This window comes from Nannizzia gypsea, genomic scaffold (genome assembly GCF_000150975.2).
Source record: "Nannizzia gypsea CBS 118893 supercont1.7 genomic scaffold, whole genome shotgun sequence".
Lineage (NCBI taxonomy): Eukaryota > Fungi > Ascomycota > Eurotiomycetes > Onygenales > Arthrodermataceae > Nannizzia > Nannizzia gypsea.
Window position 1 is genome coordinate 1,019,898 of NW_003345195.1, and position 23,029 is coordinate 1,042,926.

Below are 23,029 nucleotides of genomic sequence, written 5' to 3' on the forward strand. Positions count from 1 at the left end.
GGCTGGGCGTACGTTGAGAGTCCCGCGGGCCTGCGTGGGAGATCTAGGGTCAAATGTATAATAAGGGGGGTGAGCGTCCGCGGCCTCTGCAAAGAACGAAGCATGTAAATCAAATTAACGTAAAATTGTGGCCGCTAGGTATCAACCCGGAGCAGCAAGGTATCCAAAAAGAGAATCAGCACAGAAAATCCATAGAATCATCTGCAATGTCGTGTTGTTTTGTATTAGAATCTGAGTTGGACTTGCAATTTCGTCTTTTTTTCTTTTCCCCAATTTGGAGAATTTGAAAGTCGCGAGCGCGTCGCTTCACGTGATGATAAGATAACTAAACAGTTTATGATTATCTAATCTTTAACTAGTTAATGTTTAACTCTATTTCATCATGTTCGCGTTTTCTCGCATTCTTGAAAGATACCAAAGTGAGAGGCCGACTTGCTGGATTTCAGGGATATCTGCGTTTTTCGACTCTCCGGGGCCTCGATAGCTGTGGCAGAGGATGATTATAAGGGGCCCTGAGGATGAAGAATGGCCCAAGATGCAGAACTCGGTAAGACAGACTGGATATTCAACCCCTCGAAAGCTTCATTGAAGACTAACACCGTGAAGCCAAGGAGCTGCCTCTTACTGGGGTGATTCTTTGCTGCACTTCTATCCTCGCAGAACATCGAGTAAGTACCGGGCATCGTCTCCTTATGTGTTAATAATAACGTTACTGACTTGTATGCAGTCGCAATTGACCGATGTTGCCTGTCAGATGGGCGCAATTCACAAGTTTGACCTGACATCTGAGGTCACTCATCTGATAGTTGGCGACATAAACACCCCTAAATATAAATATGTGGCCAAAATGCGAACAGACGTCAAAGTCCTTCGAGCTGAATGGGTAGAGGCTGTTCGGTCGTCATGGATCCAGGGCGGTGACACGGATATTCATGCACTGGAGACTGAATACAGACTTCCCACCTTCTTCGGACTCTCAATTTGTATCACTGGGTTTGAGGACAGTACGTATTACTTGAAACTGGGAATAACTGCTTCAGGGGCATGACTGATTGTTGGAAGCGGGCTTTAGGAGTCACCTCGAGAAAACCGTCAGTGCAAATGGGGGTGAATTTCGGAGAGACTTGACGAAGGCTGTCACCCACCTAGTCGCACGTACATGCGAAGGCAACAAGTACAAGTTTGCCATTCAATGGGGGGTAAAAGTTGTAAGCCTCAAATGGCTTGAGGATAGCATTAAGCGCACCATGGCGCTCGATGAAACTCTGTACGATCCTCAACTTTCATTAGAAGAGCAAGGGGTTGGGGCGTGGAATCGAGCTATGCCTACTGTTGTCAAGAGAATAGTGAAGCACCAGGACATTCTTCCTCCGCGTACTCGAAAGCTACGTAAGGTTGCGAGTATGAAACTAGGGGACCAGACTGAGGGTATATGGTCTGCCCTTGTACCAAACCATTCTACAGCTGCCGAGAACAATGATAATTCTCAGTATGACGGGAGTCAGCAGTTAACAGCAGATTCACGCTCGAATTTGCTAGATACCAAATCTTTTGCAAGCGAAACCACATTCCCTGACCGGTATGGTAGTGTATCTCATGAGATTAAACCATCACCAACTGCCGAACCTGAAAAAACACCATCAAAGGGGTTTTGGGATAATTGTAGGTTTTTTATAACCGGTTTTACAGCCGAGCAGGTAAGCAGTCATCTATGGCAGTCAATCTCTCTAATAACTGTCCTCGGGCCCTTCAAAGCTGACCTGCTATCAGACACAGATACTGGAAATTCATCTTACAGCGCAAGATGCTCGTATTTCACCATCATTGGATGACTTACTAAAGCATGACAATCAACTATTCGTGCTTGTCCCGTATAGTTTGCCCCGGCGAGAGATCCCAGGGATTGACGATGACTTGGACGAACTTGAAATTGTTACGGATATGTGGGTTGAGCGATGCCTACGTAACCAAGCTTTTGTTGCCCCGGAAGCTCATATAACAAGCACTCCTTTTCCAAAATTTCCAATTCCAGGTTAGTTTTCTACAATTTACATTTTCAAAATGGACACTTTAGTAACTTTTTGCAGCATTCCAGGGCATGAAAATATGTTCAACTGGGTTTTCTGGGATTGATTTGCTCCATCTTAGTAAACTCATTAATCTTCTAGGTAGGGCCGTATCTGCAAATTATATAACAATGTCTAGTGCTAACCGTAGTCAGGAGCGACATATGATGAATATCTAACTGCTAACGCTTCGGTACTCATCTGTAACACTTCAACTCCCAGCCCGGAGAAGCTGAGGCATGTGTTTGAATGGAATATACCTCCTGTGATTGCGGATTGGTTATGGATATCTGTTCAAACAGGAGAAAAGAAGCCATACCAGCCATACTTGATTCCCGATAAGCGTTCAAATTCTCAAAAGGGACATGGGTTAACGCCACGCCGTCACGGAGAGCAAACTGCCCCTCTGGGCCACTACTCCATAGACCAGGAATCCCCTGATGCGTTGCAAAACAGGGATAAAGACAACAAGGAACGCGAAGCAGACACTATGGAAACCCAGCTTACAGCTCCGCTTAAAGAAGTTCCCACAAACCTCCCACCAAAGCCTTCCCGCTCTCCATCTCCCCAAAAAGGAACTAGCCAGCTAATTCAATCAGCCCCTCCTGCACCTTTTGCGCCGGACGATTCAGTACCCAACCCAAAGGCTAACTCCGAGACGAAAATTTCTCTCAATACCGCAATCAGTGAACTTCTAAAGCAGAAAAGATTACGCAGCCAAAACTCTACCGCTGAGGCAGAGGTCCCTGTTCGCCCCCAAAGGCGACGAAAGCTATTAGGTAGAGCGAGCTCGTCCTGTTCCACCCTAACAACGGCGGATGCGCAACGGGGTATATCTCGAGCAAGCTCAATAGACACACTGAACGAAGACGGTTATGGCAGTATAATTGATGGGCTAGACAGCCCTTCGACAAAAGCACCAAGCTGCGCCTCACTGGGCCCTCAAAAAGGCGATGTTGCTCACCCTGAACAGATGGAAGCACAGCAAATGTTACAGCGAAGGCTTGCCCTGTTTCAAAGCAACTCTGCCAATGGAGAATTTGCGGAGAAAGCCGTTGGCGAAGATGAGCCCCTACCCCTAACGCAACTTGAGTATGATGATCCGGACGCTGTAGCAATGCGCGAGATGATCAGTAATCAGAGTCAGAGGGATGACGAGGCTGGCGAAGGAACTGGGCCTGGCGGTTCACGGATAGGTCGGAAATTAGTTATCGGCAAACTACAGGACAGTCGAGGTGGGCGAATAACGAGATCTCGTAAGTCAGAGGGCTGGTAGAATTAACAGGAGTTGGATAGAATTGATGTCCATCGCACCTTCATAGTCCTGATTTTATCATGCTTCTTTCCATAGTTATGGAATTTGTGCGGTGCCATTTGTCTTGCATGCAAAATACAGCGAGTTTCCAATATACATACTCTAATTGCCTGAGAATTGGTAGTCTGCGGTAGTTACAAGGGTTAGTAGTCGAGAAATTATGAAGAACAGGCAACTGGAAAGGAGCATGGAATACAATTGATTCATTGCAATTTATTTAATCTAAAGCTATTCAAAAGGGAAAAGGCCACTGGGGCAACTAACTAGACGAAAGGAAAAGGGTATGTGAAGCAGAAATATTACAAGGCATGAAATGTACGGGGGCCTCGGGGTTATGTTGATTCCTGTTTATCCCAAGACGCCAGCATCACTCCATAGAAATGTGAAAGCCAATCATAAAATCATGAACAAAACTGAGCCTGGGGTATGTGGGAAAAAAGTTGAGTAAGGGGGAAATGAAAAGGAAAGCAAAGGCGAGGAAAGGAGAGGGGCAGGGGATGCTGCGTAAAGTCGGAGGGAGAGGAACGAGACCAAGTACTATACAAGAATGGAAAATTGGTGGATGGAAGAGACACATAGGCTTCTTACGCGGCAGCTAGAGGAGCCTGTGCATCAAGATCAATTTGTTCCACAGTTCTCCTATGTTCAGTGCTCTCACGGAAGAGGTTGGAGAAGTATTTCCGTGCAACTTCACTTTCTGCCTTGATTTTCTCGACCTCTTCCTTTCTCCTAAAAAGCTCTTCGGTGGCTATTTGTAGTGTTGACTGCAATCTAGTAGCAGGAACACGAAGTACTCGTCCGACTTCTCCTGATATACGGGTAGCGTTGGAATGGATATAGTCCATCTCTGCGAGTGTCACAGCTATCTTACGAGACAAACTCGATGGCAGAGAGGTTGGAACTTGCGACAAAACGTATGCACCGGCCAGGATTGCTAGAGAGGGAGGCATGTTAGTGAATTGTGAATATAGATACAAAGGTAAAGAGAACTTACTTGCTCCCAAAAGGCCAGGAACTAAGAGCTTGCGCATAGTGTTTGGACCGAGTATTCGGGCGGCTCCCATTACACCATCAAGCCAGCCAATTCCACCCAGCGCCCTGCCTCCAAGTACACCTAGAACAGTCATAGCCATGCCAGTGCCAGCGACCTTCTCCTGTCGTTCCCAGAAACCAGGGAGATCAATGAAATCCCACATATCAAGTTCCGTATGTATTTGTCGTGCTAGTTCGTGACGGTGCTGTCTGAACATAATTTCGGAGCGGAAGTTCAGATTGGGGAACTTATTTTCGCCCACATGAAGTAACCCAAGGCTCTGAATCATGTTGACACCCTCCACGCATCTCTTGCGGGAATAGTCCTCACACTTATAAACGCAGGCAGTGATTTGGTCAAGCATTGCCAATTTGACATCCTCTGCATACTGGAAGACCGAAAACAAGCCTGGATAATCTACGCCCAGATCCGACTGCGCAACTGTCGATATCTTTTCTGCAAGAGATGTACGGGTATAGTTGTATACGTCATTGGATGATTCAGTAATAGAGCGCTCCAGCTGTTCGGAGATCTCTGATCGTTGTGTTTTGCTCTTCTCGAAAGCAGGTTTAAGTTTACTGAGCTCTGCAGACACGCGCTCGAGTTCAGACGAGGCGACATCGCGATTGACTGACGCAAGCACGTTGAGATCGGAGAGTATATTGAGCAGGTATGTTCTGGCTGGAGCAAGCTTGGACCGAGATCGCTTTTCCAAGACAAACCGCCGTAAAGCACCTTCCAGGTTCTCAAAGTCCCGAAGCTTCTCCTTTGCCTTTTCTTTTCCTTTGCCTTTGCCCTTCGAGTCGTCGTCAATATCATCATCATCTCCTCCATCTCCTCCACCTCCACCGATAGGCGCAACAGGGATGGCATTGCTGGAAACGAAGTGCACAAGTTCCGCGGATTCCTTGTAGGTGTGCGGGCTAAGGGCAGCCACTTGATTCAGAATAGTCTTCTGGCATCGAGCGGTGTCTCTGATATTATCAAACCCGTTGACGACGATGAAAATATAGGCCTTTTCGTGAGCAGCGTTCCTGATGAACTCACTCGACGAGAGGGTGAAATGATTCGCTGCTGAAAGAACGAATACGACAACATCAATTTCTTCCTGTCGAGCGAAGACCGCGGTAGTTTTGACCGAATCAGAATTGAGACCCGGAGCATCGATCAAGGCAATATCGACGACTCCGTTGTTGAGCAAAGATTCGTCAATTGTCCGGACATCTTTGACGTACACCTTGCACTGCATGTATTTGCTGTTATCCACAACGATGGACTCGAGATCGGTGAGAGAGTACACATCATAGGTGCTCTCGTCGTTTCGGTTATACTGCTTGTCCTTTGGAATGGCATGTACCTCCTCCACTCCTCCATTCTCCCTGGAATCAAGTACCTCACAGAAAATGCTAGTGCAGGGCTGCTGATCTTCAGGAAGAATCTTTCGACGTAACAGAGCATTGCAGAAAGTCGATTTTCCTGCATTAAGGTCACCGGTGATGAGAACTTTGCTGGACGTATCCTCTATTCTCCCTCGCAAGGCTAGTAAGTGCTTTATGCTCTGGCTGACTTTCCCATCAAGGAGAGAGGCTATCGAATTCTTTTCCAAGGAATGAACAAGCTCAGCGGGCGATAAAGCGCCCAGTTTCAAATCCAGCTTCAAGATGGAGAATTCCCGCGCAATCTGTGGTGTTACGAGCCTTGGTTCAGCCTGTACCCTGGTATCTGCGTCCCTGCTCGACTCAGCAGCCTGGCTGATGGAGGTGGCGGTACGTTTGATTGCGCCGGGTCGTGGATCAGCATCAGTTCCCTCTTCTCTGCTTTCTTCGTACGACCGTGTTCGCGAAAGAATATGCCTGTTCTGTGGCGGTGCGTCTGTGTTCTGAATAGAGGGGTAATGCGCCGGCCACTGGCGGTTCATTTCCTGGAGCTCCTTCAGCAGTTCGATAGCCCTGGTAACGGATCGACCGAGTTTCGTTCGGTTGGAGTTACTAGTAGATATCAGTATGCGGCTACATAGGCGCCTGTAAGTATGAGGGGGATGGGCCAAAAATCATACTATACGAGTTGATGGACATGGTTCGCAATAACTTGTCTTTCGTGTTGCGCTGCAAACAGCCTTCTTAGCAAATGAAATAGAGTGAAAACTGGTAGAAGAACAGCGGAAACACACCTGCATGGCTCATGTAGCCTGGTCCAACGGGTGTATGTGATGGCGTAGGGCGGTCCTCCATCAAGCCGGCCTGCCAGGACTCCGAGCCAATGTCCGAGCTGCCATCAATAACGCTTCCACCGTATCCGGAGTCCTGGTGCAAGGTCGACATCAACGACGTCGCGTTCCCGGAGGCAGGACCTGATCCAACAATCATATATCCGGGGACCTGGCTCGGTGGTCGTTCATCATCAGGGATGGGCGACTGCCGTTCGATTGATCGTGAGGATCCCTCGCCGGCGGAAAAGCCCCCGTTCTGGGAAAAGTAGTCCTTGCTGCTCATCGCGAAGGTGTGTATCCGGCATCAACTGTCTGCCACCGCATTCAAACCGTCCCTTCACTCCGAATTCATCAGTCTCGTCTTCCTGTCGCTGCTTGACTTCACGTCTCTAGTTTTTTCTCTTTCGTGGCGTGATAAAAGAAGTGAAAAAGAATAAAAAATAAAAAGAGCCTCGGCAGCGGAGAAACGATGATGCGCGGGTTCGACGTCACCAAAAGTCAAAAGTAGGAAGACGAAGACGAAGCGACGACGACGAAAGACGGCGAGATAACGCAGACAGGAAGACAGCGATAGACGGTTGAACCATGAATGTGAGTCTGGCAAGGAGTGTGCAGTGCGGCTGTGTCAAAAAAAATCGCATGCTGATACCCGGAGAATAGATCATCGAGTGGGCGTTTGGGAAGCGGATGACCCCCGCGGAGAGGCTGCGCAAGCACCAGAGAGCGCTGGAGAGGACGCAGAGAGAGCTGGACAGAGAGCGCGTGAAGCTCGAGAACCAGGAGAAGAAGCTGGTGGCGGACATCAAGAAGAGCGCAAAGAATGGGCAGATAGCGGCGTGTAAGATCCAGGCAAAGGACCTAGTCCGGACACGACGGTACGGCCATACATTCGTTTGAAAGGGCGGCTCGACTGGTAGAGGAATGCAGGTCTAACAAGCTGGGCTCTAGGTACATACAAAAATTCTACTCAATGCGGACACAGTTGCAGGCTATATCACTACGGATTCAGGTATGGATGGGCTAGGCTCCAGCCATTTGCTATGTATGGTTGATTGCTGACTGTTTCCTTTCCATTTGTATGAAGACCGTTCGAAGCAATGAGCAGATGGCACAGTCGATGAAGGGGGCAACGATACTGCTGGGAAGCATGAACAAGCAGATGAACCTACCTGCTCTACAGCGGATTGCCATGGAGTTTGAGCGAGAGAACGAGATCATGGACCAGCGGCAGGAGATGATGGACGATGCTGTTGATGAAGCAACGGGCCTCGACGACGAAGAAGAAGGAGAAGAAATCGTCAAGGAGGTATTGGATGAAATCGGTGTTGACCTTGGGCAGGCGGTATGTTTGCTCTATCCATATCTTGTTTTCCATTTTTTTGTGTCCAGACTTACAGCTGACTCTCTTCCCCCCTTTTCGCTTTTGGCCACAGCTCGGAGAGACACCAAGTGGAATACAGGGCACGGCAGTCAAGGAGGCCCGAGTTGCCCAAGCAGTTGGCGGTGGCGGGAATACGGATGACGAAGACCTGCAAGCCAGACTGGACAGTCTACGGAAGTGAAAATGTACTAATAGACATACCACGCACACACAGCAAGATATCTATATATTCTAGCAGCGGAGTTACGGAGTTACATGGACGACGGACGGGAACAAGCCCATCAGAGCACAAAACTAGCTTAACCAACTTGATTGGCATCAAGGATCCTGCTTCTTTTTTTTTGCAAAGTGACTCGTGTTGAGTGCATACTTCAAATTTTTTTCATTTCTAAATCAAGAAAAAAAGAGAATCAGAGGGGGAAAAGACATGGACATGCAGGCAGGTACTAAGAATAATACCTTGCCCTGGGCTTGTGCATGTTACGAGTTCTCCCCCCCATGGCATCTTTTCCCCCCTGATCTGCCTATACGGGGCTGGTAGTGGTGGTGACTTTGATACCTGCCCGAACAGAGAGTCAACAAGCGAGAAGGCCCATGAGGACCACCACCTCATCCTTCGGCGTACTCGGGACCCTTTGCCACCGCTTCTTCTCCTTCATGTGTCCGTAGCAGCGTGTATATAAATATATATAACCAAGTCATTAGCATAGACTTTCTGTAGGGTGAACAAGTATGTGTTCTTCCAGGGTGAATCCCGGTGTCTTTCCTCCCTTTTGCGTCCTCTCTTCGCTTCCCCCAGATATATCGCCAAAATAAGCCCTCGGGGGTATATCCAACCAGCCTGGAGACAGCGTGACCTCTTCAGCCAGGGCATGGATTGTATTCTTCGGTCTAGTGTTCTTCCAGAAAGGCGTAACGTGCCAGGGGGCCCAGGACGATCTACTCGGTGTCTTCTACTCCGCGGATATTTGCAATAGTAATCAACATCTCATGGGCACAGGGAATTTCTGGGTATTAGCCGCCCACAGCGACTCCCACCGGCCCATCCATGTCCTGTGCGAGAGGGAAGAGGAGGAATACGACTTCTCAAAGCCTAGGTCGAAGGGCTAGAATGCTGATCAAGTCTGAGTCTGGGGAAGCGAGACGGTTGATGTCCGTTTTGATATCCAGCCATTCGATGCCACAGACAGACAGAGAGTAGCCATACGAGACACGAGCAGCGTCAGGCAGCCGTCTTATTCCTGTTCATCACAGCCATCAGCTTGTATCCTGCGGCTTTTGCTTCTCTTCTTTGGCCCTGAGTCCTCAGCTTCTTCTGGCTGCAACATCTCAAGATAGAAACTGCACCATCCGCCAGACGACCCTCTGTCCTCTGTGAAATCCCTTGCAAAGTCTTCCCAGGCCGTGGCAGCGTCCGCTAGGCAGCAGAGCAGGCACCGAGTGTATCAAGTAGTGAGCTCACTTAGCTAGTTTCATAGATGCAAGAAGAAAAGAAAAAAATCCCATCTTTCCGTCTGACCAAAAAAAGCACCAAAGAAAAAACTCCCACACAACGTCCAACTCCATCATCACAGTAAGAAATAATAACCAAGCTCTGCACGTAAACCAGAGCCACCTCCTACTCTTCGCCCGCTACGACTCGCAGACGCAGCAGCCCCCAGGTACGTCTCTCTCAGCCCGCGTCTCCTTGTTTTCCTGCCTCTGGGCCTGGCGCAGCGCCCGCTGGAGGGGCCGCAACGTCATCTGCGGCACGCCTTATGCGCGGTCCTGGAGCCCAGCAGGCAAGGCCAACGCCAGCAGAGCCAGCAGAGCCAGCAGTTATGCTTCTACCCCCCAGCTCGTTTCCCTCTCGTGCTGTCCTGACTGACTCGTCCTTGCTGCTGTAGCTTGCTCGTTTTAGCTGCCGGCTCAGATCGAAGAAACCGCAGCCCGTCGTCCGTCATCTGTAGTCGCTTCTCCCCCAGGCCGGCCGCAGCAGCGAAGTCAAGCTGGCAGGACGGAAGCGAGCGAGTCTGTCAAACCAGGGCGGGATCCTGAACAGAATGTTCGGTGGCTTCTCGAGCCCTAACAAAGACAAGAAAGCTGATTCCTCCCTTGCTGCCGGGCCCTCTCCGTCGACAGCTTCCAACTCAACCACGCCCACACGCCCAGCCGCGTCCAACTCGCAGGAGGACAGCGCCAGCGCCCACAAGACGAGCGAGAACACCCCTTCATCCAGCCGGGAGAAACGCCATTTCTCGCTGACAGACTCTTCCAAGCGTGCGTGCGAGCGTTGGAACCAGCCCGGTGACAAGAAACGGCGAAACAGCTCCGTTAACAAGGCAGCCGCCCTCTTCGCCAGCGCAAAGAATTCTCTGCACCTCTCTAGCCTCAAGAGCCAGATCAAGGATACAGCTACGGCGTCGAACACTACGGCTACGGTACAGCAGCAGCAGCAGCAGCAGCAGCAGCAGTCTCAGGCTGCGCTGACTACCCTGCAGATTCTCGGGAAGATGGATCCCGCCCTGATCGTGCCTCAGGGCTCGTTGAACAACTCCGCCGGCGAATCGGTGCCTACCTCGCGTTCCTCTTTCCAGGTCGGAGTGACTGAAGATAGAAATCGGAAATGTCGAAGAACGATGGAGGACACCCATGCGTATCTCTACAATTTCCTGGGAGCCCCTCTTGCCCCAGCACGGCAGTCTCAGCCCGATGCCGCAACGCAGAGCGAAGGTGGGGGGCCAGCTGACGATGCTGCGTCCACCGAGGTGGTGGAAACCGACAATGGCTACTTTGCCATATTCGACGGCCATGCTGGCTCATTTGCTGCAGAGTGGTGTGGCAAAAAACTACATCTGATTCTTGAAGACACCATACGCAAAAACCCTAGTGCTCCAGTGCCCATGCTCCTTGATCAGACCTTCACTTCTGTAGATCAGCAGCTAGAACAGCTGCCGTTAAAGAATAGTGGCTGTACTGCCGTCATTGCGGTTTTAAGATGGGAAGACCGTCTCCCCAGCCCGGCCGCGTCAATTGCTGAATCAACGAAGAGAAAGGGCAATGCAGACGACCCTGAAGGTGCCAGTATAGAGGGGTCGAAGCAGAGTCTCTCAGAGGATGCGTCTGTCGTATCCCCACAGGACGACCAGCCCATCCGGTCTAGGGTCTTATACACTGCCAACGTTGGTGACGCTAGGATCATTCTCTGCCGTAACGGCAAGGCACTACGCCTGTCATACGACCACAAGGGTAGTGACGAAAATGAAGGGTTACGAATAACCAACGCCGGAGGCCTGATCTTGAACAATCGTGTCAATGGCGTTCTCGCCGTCACCCGCGCCTTGGGAGATACCTACATGAAGGACCTGGTCACTGGGCACCCATTCACCACCGAAACAGTCATACAGCCAGAGACTGACGAATTTCTAATATTAGCCTGCGACGGGGTAAGATACCCAGATACTTACGTGTAACTCACTCCCATTTTTCTCTGAATTCTTTGCTAACTTCTCCTAGCTTTGGGATGTCTGTTCCGACCAGGAGGCCGTGGACTTGGTGCGCAACACCAAAGACCCTCAGGCTGCCTCAAAGATACTCGTCGACTATGCTCTTTCACGCTTTAGTACCGACAATCTCTCCTGCATGATTGTCCGCTTTGACACGAAGGCCACAGCGGAGGAAGCAAACCGTCAAACTTCCTCCAAGGACCTAAACACCGCTAGTGACTCTTCAAGAAGAACCATGAGCGAAGCTGATAAAATCGTCGAGATGGCCAGAAAAAATGCAGCTGAGGCTGAAAGCAAAGCTCATGCCGAAAATTCGATAGAAGAAGAAAAAAATACCACTGAAAAGCCAGTATCTGATGAGACACAACAGAAATCATCCCTTCGTAACGACGACAAAGACAAGATGACCAAACCCGAATAGCCCACACTCACGCTGATATGACAAGTTACATGAGACTCATTCGCAATGTATCTGCCTTGCGTTGAAATTCCAGATTCATACCGGAGGGCCTCGAACTCCCATAATGATGATAGAACCGAGCTTTATCATGATGCCATACATCCATGAGATTTACGTCTTCTCCTTATTGTCACTGTGTTCCTTTTTTTCTTTTCACTCTTTGCAGGCTGCCCGGCCTTTGAAGTTGGCTGTTCTTTCCATACCTACATCTACGCCGTCCCTCTCCCATATCCATGATTCATGTGTCTTTGGCCTCTCGAGTTCCCAATACGTCCACTTACCCGGCAACTGCCTTGGTGGTGAGGTATCTCCTGTCATAAGAGGACGCTGAACTTGATGATACCTCCTTTTTCTCCTTCACCTTCCTCCCATTTCTCATCAGACACCTGCATCCTGCGTGTTATTGCCTCCTATTTCCATTCGTTGTTCCCAACATTTTACCATTCCTAATTTTCTTATTTTCATACGACGGTGAACAGGGGTATGGAGCTGGGGTGAAGACAGCACTGTGCGCATGCTTGGGCATTTGGTAGATAAAGGGCATATTCCTCTTTTTCCTTCTCCCCTATGTATGAGTAGAAATTCTACATGCTTTTTTTCCATCTTGCCTTCTCTTCAAATGGTCTGTCTATGGCCTCTTTCACATTACACTTCAGGGCATGCCGGCTCGCCAAATCCAAACACCCCTTGATGCTGGCCGCCTAAACCCCCGCAAGCCACCCGTCATGGCCAGAAAGCCACGCCGTTTCGGCTCCCTCCATATACATATCTCGGGGGTCCGCGTTTTAAATCAGCCTACAGAAATGCCTGCACAGATCTGGCTCTCATTCTACGTCATGCCGACTATACCAGCAATGGTATCATCAGGTGATAAGTGACAGTGGCCAGGTACTCTTGCTATCGGATTCCATATCCCATCCTCCTCCATGTTCCCTACGGTTCAATATCGTACATATTATGGCTATATCAGCGCCACCGTGGGCTCGCAAACCGGTCCTTATCAAACGTATTTTGAGGGTTTGCAAGAACCGCCCCCTTCGGACCAGGGGGAGGAACTCGCCTTGCTTGATTTTTCGAAACTTTGTCTTTCCATCAAGTATCTTCGTTGCTACCAGGCGGGAGGCAATAGAAACACTCAAAGTAAGGGAAAAATGCCTTTAAACCGTTCACGAAACCTAGTCCACACATCATATCGTGGTCGTTATAACCGCATTTTCAACGTAACAGGATATATTGTCCGTTAACGAGCCAAAACTTGGACGGTAAGGAGAAAAAGTTCCTTGGCGTATCTGCTCGTTTATTGTGCCTTCAAGGAGAGGGACTGATGTCTCAAGACCATGCCAGTTCGCGAGACGTGATACAAGGTCAAGATCACTATCTGTCCAAGTTGGCTTGCTATTCCCTATGCAGAGAGATATGCATGCATATTCGCTCTAGTGCATAGTTCCTCAAGACCATGTATGCCATCAGCAACTAAGCTACCTGCATAAAGAACCATTAGCCGTATACGAGCACTGAACACTCCCCAGCCCCGTTATGAGTTCTCTAAAGCCTGCCTCTTTTTCGGTCCGGTTACCGTTCAGGGTGTATCACCACGATCAGAGTTGGCATCAAGCAGTGTACGGGGCCCTTTGGACGGTCCCACAATCGATGCCGCTGATATGTACGTATATCGATCACGCTCATGTTTCCGCATCCTGCATCGAGTTGCATATAGAGCACCCGTGTATGATAATATCAGCTTATTCCCAAGCAATAATACAGTGTGCACGCCTCGCCGTGCTGGCTGGCATGCAGCAGCGGACACGGGCTGAAACGACCAAATGCCAACGAAGCCGGCCGAGACTGAGGTGACTGACAAATCCCGACCAGACTGACTGCAGTTTCGGTACATTATTGCTGAGAAGGGTGAAGACCCAAGTTTGGGGTCCAGTCTGTTTTCTTCTTCTCTGGAGATGCCGATTTTCCCACACACCTTCGAGCGAGTGAGAAGTGAAGAAAAGGTGGATGGTGGAGTTGGACATCTGGAACCCCAGCTGTGCTTCAAACCTAGAGGCTCGTGTATGTCTGATATTAGACTCTTGGCTCTGTCAAATTCAGATTGCACCCGCCTGCAGATCGACGCTCCAACCTGGGCGGCCCTGGCAGCTTTGTGACAGCGTTGATTAGGGCCGGCAAGGGGGATGTCAGTAAGTGTAAGTAAGTATAAGGCGTCAAGATGCTTGTTGCATGGATTCCCGTAGTATAGTCTCGGAGACAGGTAAGCGAGCAAGTAAGCAATGCAATGCAAGAAACCAAGGAGAATAGAGAAACGAGACAACAAGAAATGTCAAGCTGCCATGCAAAGGCGAGAAAGAACGTCTATACATGGGTTTATATTGTACATGGCATTTTAAGACCTAGGGATACATGAGTGAATAGAGGCATATAGATGTAGCAGCAGACGGCATATCAAGGGGCAGAAAGACACGCGGAGGAGAAGAAACAAAACCTTGGAAAGCAATCCCAGCCGTGGCTATAGTACTCCAGGTTCTTTCCTCGTTGCCAGCGCAGAAATGGAAGCAAAAGTATTTCCAAAAGGTACATAAAAGAAAATAACAGCCTGACCATCAACTGAGTAGAACGATGACCGATAAGATCGTCTTCTATCGACGTTCTAGCTCTTCCAAAATCTCAATTCCTTCTTGGCTGGCTCCTCTGCGGGGACAACTTCGGCAAGATTCTCTTCCAAGGATGAGGACGGATGGCTTTAGTTGAGTTTCAGAGAAGGGCTGATGATATGTTCCCGACTCGGTTCAAGCTCTCCGTGCTGGACGGTACTCGGCCATGAGCGAGCATACTGGGCGTCCTGCAGATCGGTCCAGAGAAGTTTGACTTCCCCCTCTCCAACCTTGTAATCTGCCAGCTCACCTTCCACATCAATTTTAGCCTGGAAGCCTTTTGTTGACATGGATTTCTCGAGCTCCTCGATTCGCTTTCGGACCAGTTCTTCATGTGCCTGCTGTCGTTTTTGTGCTCGTATCACACGCCGTCTGGCCTTGTGGGATAATTTCTTCTCCTTCGGATTTCCATCTTCGGTTGATGCTTCCTCCTCTCCCTCCTCCTGCTGTCGATTCTGTCGTTCTCGTTGGGCTTGAATTGCCAAGACGGCAGCAGTATCGGCAACACTTGTGGCTTTCTGGTCCATCAACACTTTTGCGCGATCTTTCTTCTCCATTATTTGGCCAATTCGGCAGCTCATCTGTCTTTCCCATTTTTTAGCTTCGTCCAAACCTTGAGGCCGTTTCCTCTCCAATGATTCTTTGGAATTTGTGATTAATTGAGCTGGTGGTTCAAACTGCCGTTGGCGAGAAAACTCCCGTAGAAGCTTGTATGCCTCGAGGCCGAGTGTTGGAGTAGGGAAATGTACTGAGAAGTACGGCACCCACATGTCCTTACGAAGGCCAGCAGGCACGGTCTTCTTGCCGTGGTATACCAGCTGTGATAGGACATTTTGTGACTATAGCGAGAGAAAACATGACCGCGTTAGCTGAAATTCTCCCCTGCGTCTCGACAATACCTCCAAATAAAAAGATCACGGGAGATTCCATACATCTAAAGACCGTGAAAGCGAGTAGACCACCTGGTTTGTGCGGAAGTTGCTGTAGGCGAATATGTTCTTCCCATGTGTGATGTGTTGAAGCGCTTTCTTTAACCTGGTGCTCTCCTGCTGTCCGAAGTTTTTGGCTGCCTGGGAATTGGGAAACCGAACTTTTCCCTGAATCTGTTTGCCTTGCGTCCTTGGGAATCGTACTGCATGCTTTGTGACGGCCGTTGTAGGGTCAAATAGGCGAACTGTCTTTGAGGCCGCGGCCGTCGTTGCGGAGGCCATTGTGAGCGTCCCGGTGGTAAAATTCGGTATTAGAGAGTAGCGAGCATCAATTAAAACTCCGATCTATCAAGCATCGTCCGTTATAGCTGTGAAAAGTGTCTGTTGGCGGCGCTGGTTGTTGCGTTGCCTGTTCGTTGAAGTTGAAGTTGAAGTTTTTTTTGCTTTGGAGCTTCAAGAAAAAAAAAGTTTCTTGATTTGACGTCGCCAAACTCTGGACCAAACAGAATCCACGCCCGCAACGACGACAACGACGACGACGACAACGACTACTTCAACGACAACGCAACAACCACGACGCAGCTATTGAAGCAGATATGGCTGCTTGCCGAGGCGCACGCTATTGCTAGCGGCAGTAGATGAGCTCGCTTGTTATTCGGCCTCCGCGGACAAGTTGAGGGCCTCGTTGGGAATGATGATGCAACACCTGGTACTTTTATGTTCGCAGCGCCGCAGAAAACTAGGCGAGCATGTCGACCACTATGGATGAGCAGCCAGGCGACGATGGCTTTGCCGGCAGCAGACGGCAAGGCCCATGGCTTCTTGCTTCGGTACAGGATTCTCCAGATGACCTCTTTTCCCCTGCTGCTTTCAGGTCTTGTAGTGTGGAATGCTAACTAGCTGGGGCAAACTCTCATAGAACCGCAAGCTGAGACACCTTCAAGGCATTGCCGTCCGCAATCTCGTGGTTTCTGGTCCTCAATCGAATAGGATACGTGGGATGACAATAGACGATCAGAGTGTTCCCTATACTCTACAATCTCCAACTAGAACCCTTGTGGTGCGAGAAAACCGGACCGTCCATCACTCGCGATCTACTACCGACCTAAAGCTACCTCGGTCTCCTCCCAGCTTAAACCCTACAGCCAGTGATACTAGAAATGATAGCAAAGAAGAGCTTTATATGCGGCGGAGGAGAAGTACGCTACCATGGGCCGGGGCGAGCCCAGGAATACGACAATCTCGGCTGGAACAGATTGCCAGCAGCAAGATGGCAGACACTTGGTTCTCACTGCACTGTGAAGGCATTCCGGAGCCTGTTTATATCAGTGAGCTCGTGGAGAACGCCATGAATCCTAGCTTTAGACATTTTGATCTAAATACATGTGGCCCCGTGGTCTCACGGTTGGACAAAGCCACCGTCAAGCTCTGGGCTTGTACGAGTCAACTTCCAGAGTACTTCTTGCTCTTGGAGCTTCGAGTGAATTTCAAGTCGCTGCAGTACATCGGAAAACATCTGGAAAATTTTCGGCATCCATTCCCTCCGAACTGCGTCATCTTTCATTTTTCTGATGGCATATACGCAAGTCTGACGGATGCTCCCCCGCTTGACCGGTCTCCGTCAACCCAGCCACAAACGAGTGAGACACCGAGAGACGAACGGCAGCAGACGTCATCATACGACGCTCTTATGAAGTTGGCAAACTTTGATGACTGTATCCAGGATGCTTTGGTCACTAGAGAAAGCCTGGAGCATCAGATAAACTCCATTCTAGAAGGAAATCAGACGCAGCTCGACGTTTCAAGCCGGAGTTCTGAGGCTCAAGAAAGACTCGCAGCCGTCAAACGTGCTGTTACCGGAGAGAAAAGCCGTCTTCGACAATCCCTTGGCCAAAAGGACAGTATGATCAAGAGCTTAGAGACACGAAGACAAGCTATGGTAGAAGGTCGTCTCAGCCAAGACAATAGCTTAACCTACCTTGCTGATGCTCGAGAGGCAAAAGAATCCAGCCAAACCCTTTTGAAGAAAACAGCTGAAGAGTCGATGGGGCAAATCCGTCGTATATGCGAGGACCTGCTTGCCACATATCCTATAGAACCAATTCATAATATACCTCTTGGGTTCACTATCAGGGGCCTTGCTCTCCCGAATTCCTGCTTTGACGACATTGACAAGGAAGCGGTTGCGGGGGCGTTGGGATATACATCACACGTGGTATACCTCCTCTCGTTTTATCTTTCAGTGCCCCTTCCTTACCCCGTCCGGCCATATCTCTCGACCTCGACCATCCAGGACCCCATATCAGTTGGCCTTGCTCAACGGACGTTTCCGCTATATCCGGCAAACACCCAATATAGATTCGAGTATGCTGTGTTCCTGCTTAACAAAAACATAGAATACCTGATGAATCGGCTCGGTCTAAGGGTCCTTGATATCCGTCATACGCTCCCCAATCTCAAGTATCTACTGTATATGCTGACAGCAGGGACAAACGAGCTCCCGGCAAGAAAGGCAGGCGGTATTCGCGGCCTGCTCGTTGGACGATTAACACCCAGCTTGTCTCGTCAAGTAAGCCGTGATAGCCTGGCAAGCATCGATACGACGATGACCATTCGCCAGAAAAAATTCCTCCCTTCGCCAGCTAATAATTACCTTTCCTCTCATTCTCACAATTCTCACCCTCCATCACACTCAGCGATATCAACTTCCAAATACAACTTCATCTCCGCCTCTGCTGCCCAGCCAAGCATCGGCCACATGCAGAAAGACCTGGGGCCAGTACATAACGACCAGGTTGGTGCATCGATGCCCGTCGCCACACCCGTCACCTCCAGCAATGAACGAGAATAGCGATATTTTCATTAGTCAAAAAACATAGGGCGCGCGGAAGGGGGGGCCCATCGACAGCACTGCAACAACCTTGCGCCTGCAGACCAAGGTGAAATCCAAACTTCCGTTTGACAGGGAGTTTTACTAGAGTTCAGTTCTTCTTTTTTCTTCCACTCTCAATGTTTTATTTTAGTGTTCACGATTTTATCGGTTCGTCTGCATCAACGACTATCTATTAGTTCATTTTTATGCCCTTTTGACTTTTCTTCTTCGTTGCCTTCTCGTTTCCAGGGCCAAGGTCTGGTTTTTTTTATTGATTGGCTAGCAGGCTTGGATTTTCAGGATTTGGATGGAGGAGCATTGCATTATCTCTCTGAGTTACTTTTGCACCAATGCGGCTATCTTGATATAGTTTGCACACATACCTGGTTGATGTATACTTGTTCGTGTATAATTACTTGCTTTGTACTTGCTTCTTCCGGCCTTCCCAGGGCAAGGCCTGGCTGCATCGACCTCTATGCTTCTTCCTACGTTTTCTCTCTTACCTGTTGTCTAATCGACGTACGGCACATCCGGAGTACGGAGCTATGTATATAGCTAAGTCCGGGATTTTGCGGGGCCGAATGCCTGCAATCTGCAATTCATTCCTCAAGGAACAGGAGTATATGTCTATTTATGACATTTTTTCTTCTTGTCCCAGCTGAAGGAGCGAAATCGGTAACTATGTATGTACCTCAGGCAGGGTTTGACGGCTGGATACATGCAAATGTGATAGATGGGTTCCGGTACTGCTGTTCCTGAAGCATTCTGTATGATCGACCACCTTAACTGACTCGCTTATCTCCTAACATCGTCTTGGCTCGTTTCATGCCTGGCTGGTGTATTTCTTCTTTTTGCCAAAAAATTCAGGCGCTTCTGCTAGCGGGCCTGCCGATATTGCGAAGAACAAGTTGAAATTTGGATGTTATGCAGGTCTCACGAACTCGTTTTCCTGAGATGAGGTGGCTGGGGGCAGCAGTTCATGGGCTGGGTCTCTATCGCTTGATTAATACTTAATTATCCTTGGGATTAATGCTGCAAGTAATGAACGATGGAGGTAACATGACATGCTGAAACCTGACTATATAACTCCCATCCTTTTAAGACGCAAGGTTTCTGGTAGGCGGCTCATGGGCGAATAGTGCTCGCGGGAGGGCGTCATATTGTGGTTCCTTTACCTATATCAGGTCGATGCAAGCGTTGTCAACATGTTTGAACTATATAATTTTTTTTTGTAAACGTCAGAGGCGTATCAGAACACCTTCTCGGGGCTCGAGTATCGAAAAAATCTTATTGCATCAGAGTACGTTCGTCAAACATGGAACATGGAACATAGCTCTTTCTTGTCTCGTTCTATATCAGGATCTCGGGATTATGGGGATCACGTTGAAATTGGTTAGCTTTTCGGTGCTGATCGGCGTGACGTGCAACGGGCCGTATCTGTACAGATATTCTATGTATATCCATACAATCCCTCCATTATCGACTCGAAGTGCCATGCATATCTATGCATAGGCACAGATCAGGATGCGAATGTTGGCATGGTCCCATGGATGTGCACTCCGCAGGCCACGGGGAGATTCGTGGGTTGATCTGCCCGTCGAACGTGTTCAGTAGGCTCTTCGTACTCCTTAAACTTGGATTTGACTGGAAGCAGGAACCACTCTTTGGAGGCGTTCGGGAGGGCAAGGCTGCTCATTTGATTCGATTGGACTTGAGGAACGCTGGTGTTTCGTTCTTTTGAATTTGCTTTTTGCTTCCGTTTCTCCTGCATTATTCTTCAGCGCTTGGTTTGGAGGCAAGCTCGTTTTCTCTGCTGCTCTCACTCGTTCATTCTTCCAGCTAGAGTGAGAGAGGTTAGGGCGAACACGATCCGAACAAGGTTTTGGCATCTTGTTTGGGTTTCTGGAGGTTGATTGAGAGAGATACGGAGGATTCTCCGTGGATGGGTACTATAAAATGCGGTATCCGGGAAAAATAATAGTCAGATTTCGGGATCGAAGGTGCATGATCTACCAATGAAGGTGAATCGATGTCCTGACAATGGAGGGACGATGCCGATATCTGTCAGGAAACCCGGGGCCGATTAGCCCCTGGCAGCAGGGAAGAGGTATCAATTTCCCCGGACTTTGAACCGAAAGGAGAAGGAGATTGTAACGGGCGAATCCAGATTAGCATGCCATTCTTGTGGCCAAGCAGGCGGTATGATGGAAGAATAGCAGGGTCACTCTGATCATTCTTTTTCTTTTTCTCCCATTTTTCCTACTTTCTTTCGACTTCTTTCCTTTTTTCTTGCTTATGTCAAAGCGCGGACAGGGGAAGCCCTTGTTTTGATAGAGCCATCAAGGGGAAGCCAGTTACGAGGGAACCAAGGGTTCATTCAAGAGATGAACCGTAAATTGTCGGCGAGCCGATGTTGTGTCCCACCAGCTCGTTCCCGCTTCTCCCTCGTTCTTCTGGCGAGGTGTCGATACATGTTTTCTCAGACCGCTGCCAGAAAACTCGAATTCGAACGCGAACCCGAAGACCATGGTTCCATGCCGGCAAATCCTCGAGTTCAGTTTGGGAAACAAGAAGCAAAAAACAACCTATCATCAGTCCGCCTAATATGCATGCACTCATATGTACTCCATCCCGTAAATGCTACGCTGTAATTAAGCCATTCGAGGGCAGCCTGACTCGAATGGTCGAAGGGAAAGGAAATATTCAGTTAATAAAAAAGCTGGTGTCAAAGTACTCCGTACTCCCTCTCTGTAGATCTGATGGACTCCATATTCACAGATGGGGCGCTAATATGGGGCGCTAGAAGAATATGATTGTCTCCCGCTTTTCCCCTCACCCCTAGCAGGCATCTGCTCACTTCCTGTGTGTAAGTATGTATGTAAGTATGTAAGGTAAGTATATTTTTCTTTTCGCTGAGGTAACGGCGGCCTGCCTGCCTCGTGTTCTCCATCAAAATGGAGACTTGGAGATGGACCCGGGTGTTTTACCCAAGCCGTCCTTAGTGCGAATCTGCAAGATTCACGTCACAGTTTAATGCTTGACATCAATTGGCTGAGGGGCTCGAAGGCCTACCCCAGATGATGCACCCGTTTTGCGAGTTTAATTTCCCCCCTAACTACCGCGGAGGATAGTTATCAGGACGGCCTCGAGATGCGGGCATAGAAAAGGGCGGCCAGTCTAGTATTCGTGTTAATGTCAGACGATCTATCCAAGCGTCCGACCTTAACACTAAAACAAGAGCTACGCCTAGTAGAGTGTAGACTTATACTCCATAGAGTTATGTGTTTTTGAATCGAGTTGAGGAGGGCTCCATGTTCCATAATATTCCACGGTTCTGACGGGCTATGTACCATCTTCTCCACCAGAAACACAGGAAAAAAGGTCATCACGCATTCGTAGTTTTTCTGGGCGTGCATCAGGATCGTACATTAGCCTCCAACGGCGGGCCATTCAGCAGGCAGAGAGTCCGGGCAAACCCACTGATTTGTGGAGAGTAGGAAGTCTAAACAAATTTTTCGTCTCTCCTCTTCCTTTTTTTTTCTAGAAAAAGATGCGAGTTGACATTTCTCTCCTCGTTTAAAGTTGTTGAGCTGGTGTGGTATCCCCTGCATCTATTACGCAACAGTAACTAGCATCCCGCCAGGGGAGAAGGAGAAAGAGGAGGAGAAGACAGGAAGGCAGGAGGACGGGCCCAGCAGCCAACAGCCAGCCAGAGAGAGTCGAAATGGTAGCTCAACAAAGGACGCCGGGGCCGGGCGAACGGGGAGCTAACTGTCCAGCCACAACCATGAAGTTATGCATTTTTTTTTCGAGATGTAGCTCGTGGTACTCCCCGTACTCCCCGTACTCGGCCAGCTCGCGCTGCTAGTGAGCTTGACTTCTGAACAGACAAGAGGAGTATACGGAGTCACTATAGGCTGGGATCATTGCTGAAGAACGCCAGCAAGAGAAGAAGACCCCAAAACAAGGGCCCCTCCCCCCCTTCTGATTGCTATATCCATAATTTGATAGCCGCCAGGATGGAGCAAGCAGCTTGGTGGTCCTTCGTCTCTCAGCGTAACTAACTCTAATGATGGCATGGAAGTTAATATAATGTCTTAAGAAACGTTGTGGGCATGGATGTTGGCGATAAGCAGCAACGCTCTTCTCTCCTCCCAAGGGTCAAAATACCGTGTGGACATCAGTGTAATGCACTCTGGCCCTGCCTGCTGTAATAATGCTTGATGCGCTGTCTGCCCGTCTGCCCGTTGCCTGTTGCCTGCTCCTGGGTGTATATATATAGAGAGCCCCGGGGGGCATCTCGGGGTTTCCCCCGTACCCCCCCTTGGGCCTCCACCTGCTGTCCGTCCAGCCAGAGGTTATACACATCTATAAGAATATCTGCATAAGTCTCTTCTGGGGTTTGGATACTAGTGAGCAGCCCTGGGTGGAGTTCTTAGTCTCTCTCTCCCTCTGCCTCTCCGTCCGCCGTTGTCGTTCTGCGTCTGCGTCTGCTCGACGTCGTGTCTTGTTTTTGCTTCTTTTTATTTTATTTTATTCTTTTTTATATCTTGAGCTTTTTCCACCTTTTTTTTTTCTGCCGCCCGCCCGCACTTTTCTTCTTCTCTCCGCCTTTTTCT

The 23,029-nt window shown here is 49.2% G+C and overlaps 8 protein-coding genes across 8 annotated transcripts; 5 read left to right on the top strand and 3 right to left on the bottom strand.

Moving 5' to 3' along the window:
• Positions 1-525: 525 nt before the first annotated feature.
• On the top strand, positions 526-3,342 carry MGYG_07693 (S-M checkpoint control protein rad4; the record flags this gene model as incomplete). Its single annotated transcript, XM_003170401.1, has 7 exons — positions 526-547; positions 607-668; positions 728-1,004; positions 1,063-1,697; positions 1,771-2,032; positions 2,088-2,168; positions 2,222-3,342. 7 exons carry the CDS (start codon positions 526-528, stop codon positions 3,340-3,342), a joined length of 2,460 nt encoding a protein of 819 aa, XP_003170449.1.
• Positions 3,343-3,965: 623 nt separating this feature from the next.
• MGYG_07694 (transmembrane GTPase fzo1) lies at positions 3,966-6,906 on the bottom strand (the record flags this gene model as incomplete). Its single annotated transcript, XM_003170402.1, has 4 exons — positions 3,966-4,315; positions 4,376-6,402; positions 6,471-6,519; positions 6,585-6,906. 4 exons carry the CDS (start codon positions 6,904-6,906, stop codon positions 3,966-3,968), a joined length of 2,748 nt encoding a protein of 915 aa, XP_003170450.1.
• A 302-nt stretch (positions 6,907-7,208) lies between these two features.
• On the top strand, positions 7,209-8,185 carry MGYG_07695 (SNF7 family protein; the record flags this gene model as incomplete). The annotated part of the gene is made up of 5 exons (XM_003170403.1): positions 7,209-7,232; positions 7,284-7,498; positions 7,572-7,632; positions 7,708-7,965; positions 8,057-8,185. The coding sequence occupies 5 exons, from the start codon at positions 7,209-7,211 to the stop codon at positions 8,183-8,185; spliced, it is 687 nt and encodes a 228-aa protein (XP_003170451.1).
• Positions 8,186-10,046: 1,861 nt separating this feature from the next.
• MGYG_07696 (phosphatase 2C ABI1) lies at positions 10,047-11,910 on the top strand (the record flags this gene model as incomplete). Its single annotated transcript, XM_003170404.1, has 2 exons — positions 10,047-11,429; positions 11,500-11,910. 2 exons carry the CDS (start codon positions 10,047-10,049, stop codon positions 11,908-11,910), a joined length of 1,794 nt encoding a protein of 597 aa, XP_003170452.1.
• Positions 11,911-12,875: 965 nt separating this feature from the next.
• Positions 12,876-13,193, top strand: MGYG_07697 (hypothetical protein; the record flags this gene model as incomplete). The annotated part of the gene is made up of 1 exon (XM_003170405.1): positions 12,876-13,193. One exon carries the CDS (start codon positions 12,876-12,878, stop codon positions 13,191-13,193), a length of 318 nt encoding a protein of 105 aa, XP_003170453.1.
• A 1,505-nt stretch (positions 13,194-14,698) lies between these two features.
• MGYG_07698 (hypothetical protein) lies at positions 14,699-15,820 on the bottom strand (the record flags this gene model as incomplete). Its single annotated transcript, XM_003170406.1, has 2 exons — positions 14,699-15,448; positions 15,542-15,820. 2 exons carry the CDS (start codon positions 15,818-15,820, stop codon positions 14,699-14,701), a joined length of 1,029 nt encoding a protein of 342 aa, XP_003170454.1.
• Positions 15,821-16,287: 467 nt separating this feature from the next.
• MGYG_07699 (UV radiation resistance-associated protein) lies at positions 16,288-18,389 on the top strand (the record flags this gene model as incomplete). The annotated part of the gene is made up of 2 exons (XM_003170407.1): positions 16,288-16,368; positions 16,458-18,389. 2 exons carry the CDS (start codon positions 16,288-16,290, stop codon positions 18,387-18,389), a joined length of 2,013 nt encoding a protein of 670 aa, XP_003170455.1.
• A 1,540-nt stretch (positions 18,390-19,929) lies between these two features.
• MGYG_07700 (hypothetical protein) lies at positions 19,930-20,299 on the bottom strand (the record flags this gene model as incomplete). The annotated part of the gene is made up of 2 exons (XM_003170408.1): positions 19,930-20,175; positions 20,234-20,299. 2 exons carry the CDS (start codon positions 20,297-20,299, stop codon positions 19,930-19,932), a joined length of 312 nt encoding a protein of 103 aa, XP_003170456.1.
• Between the last annotated feature and the right edge of the window lie 2,730 nt (positions 20,300-23,029).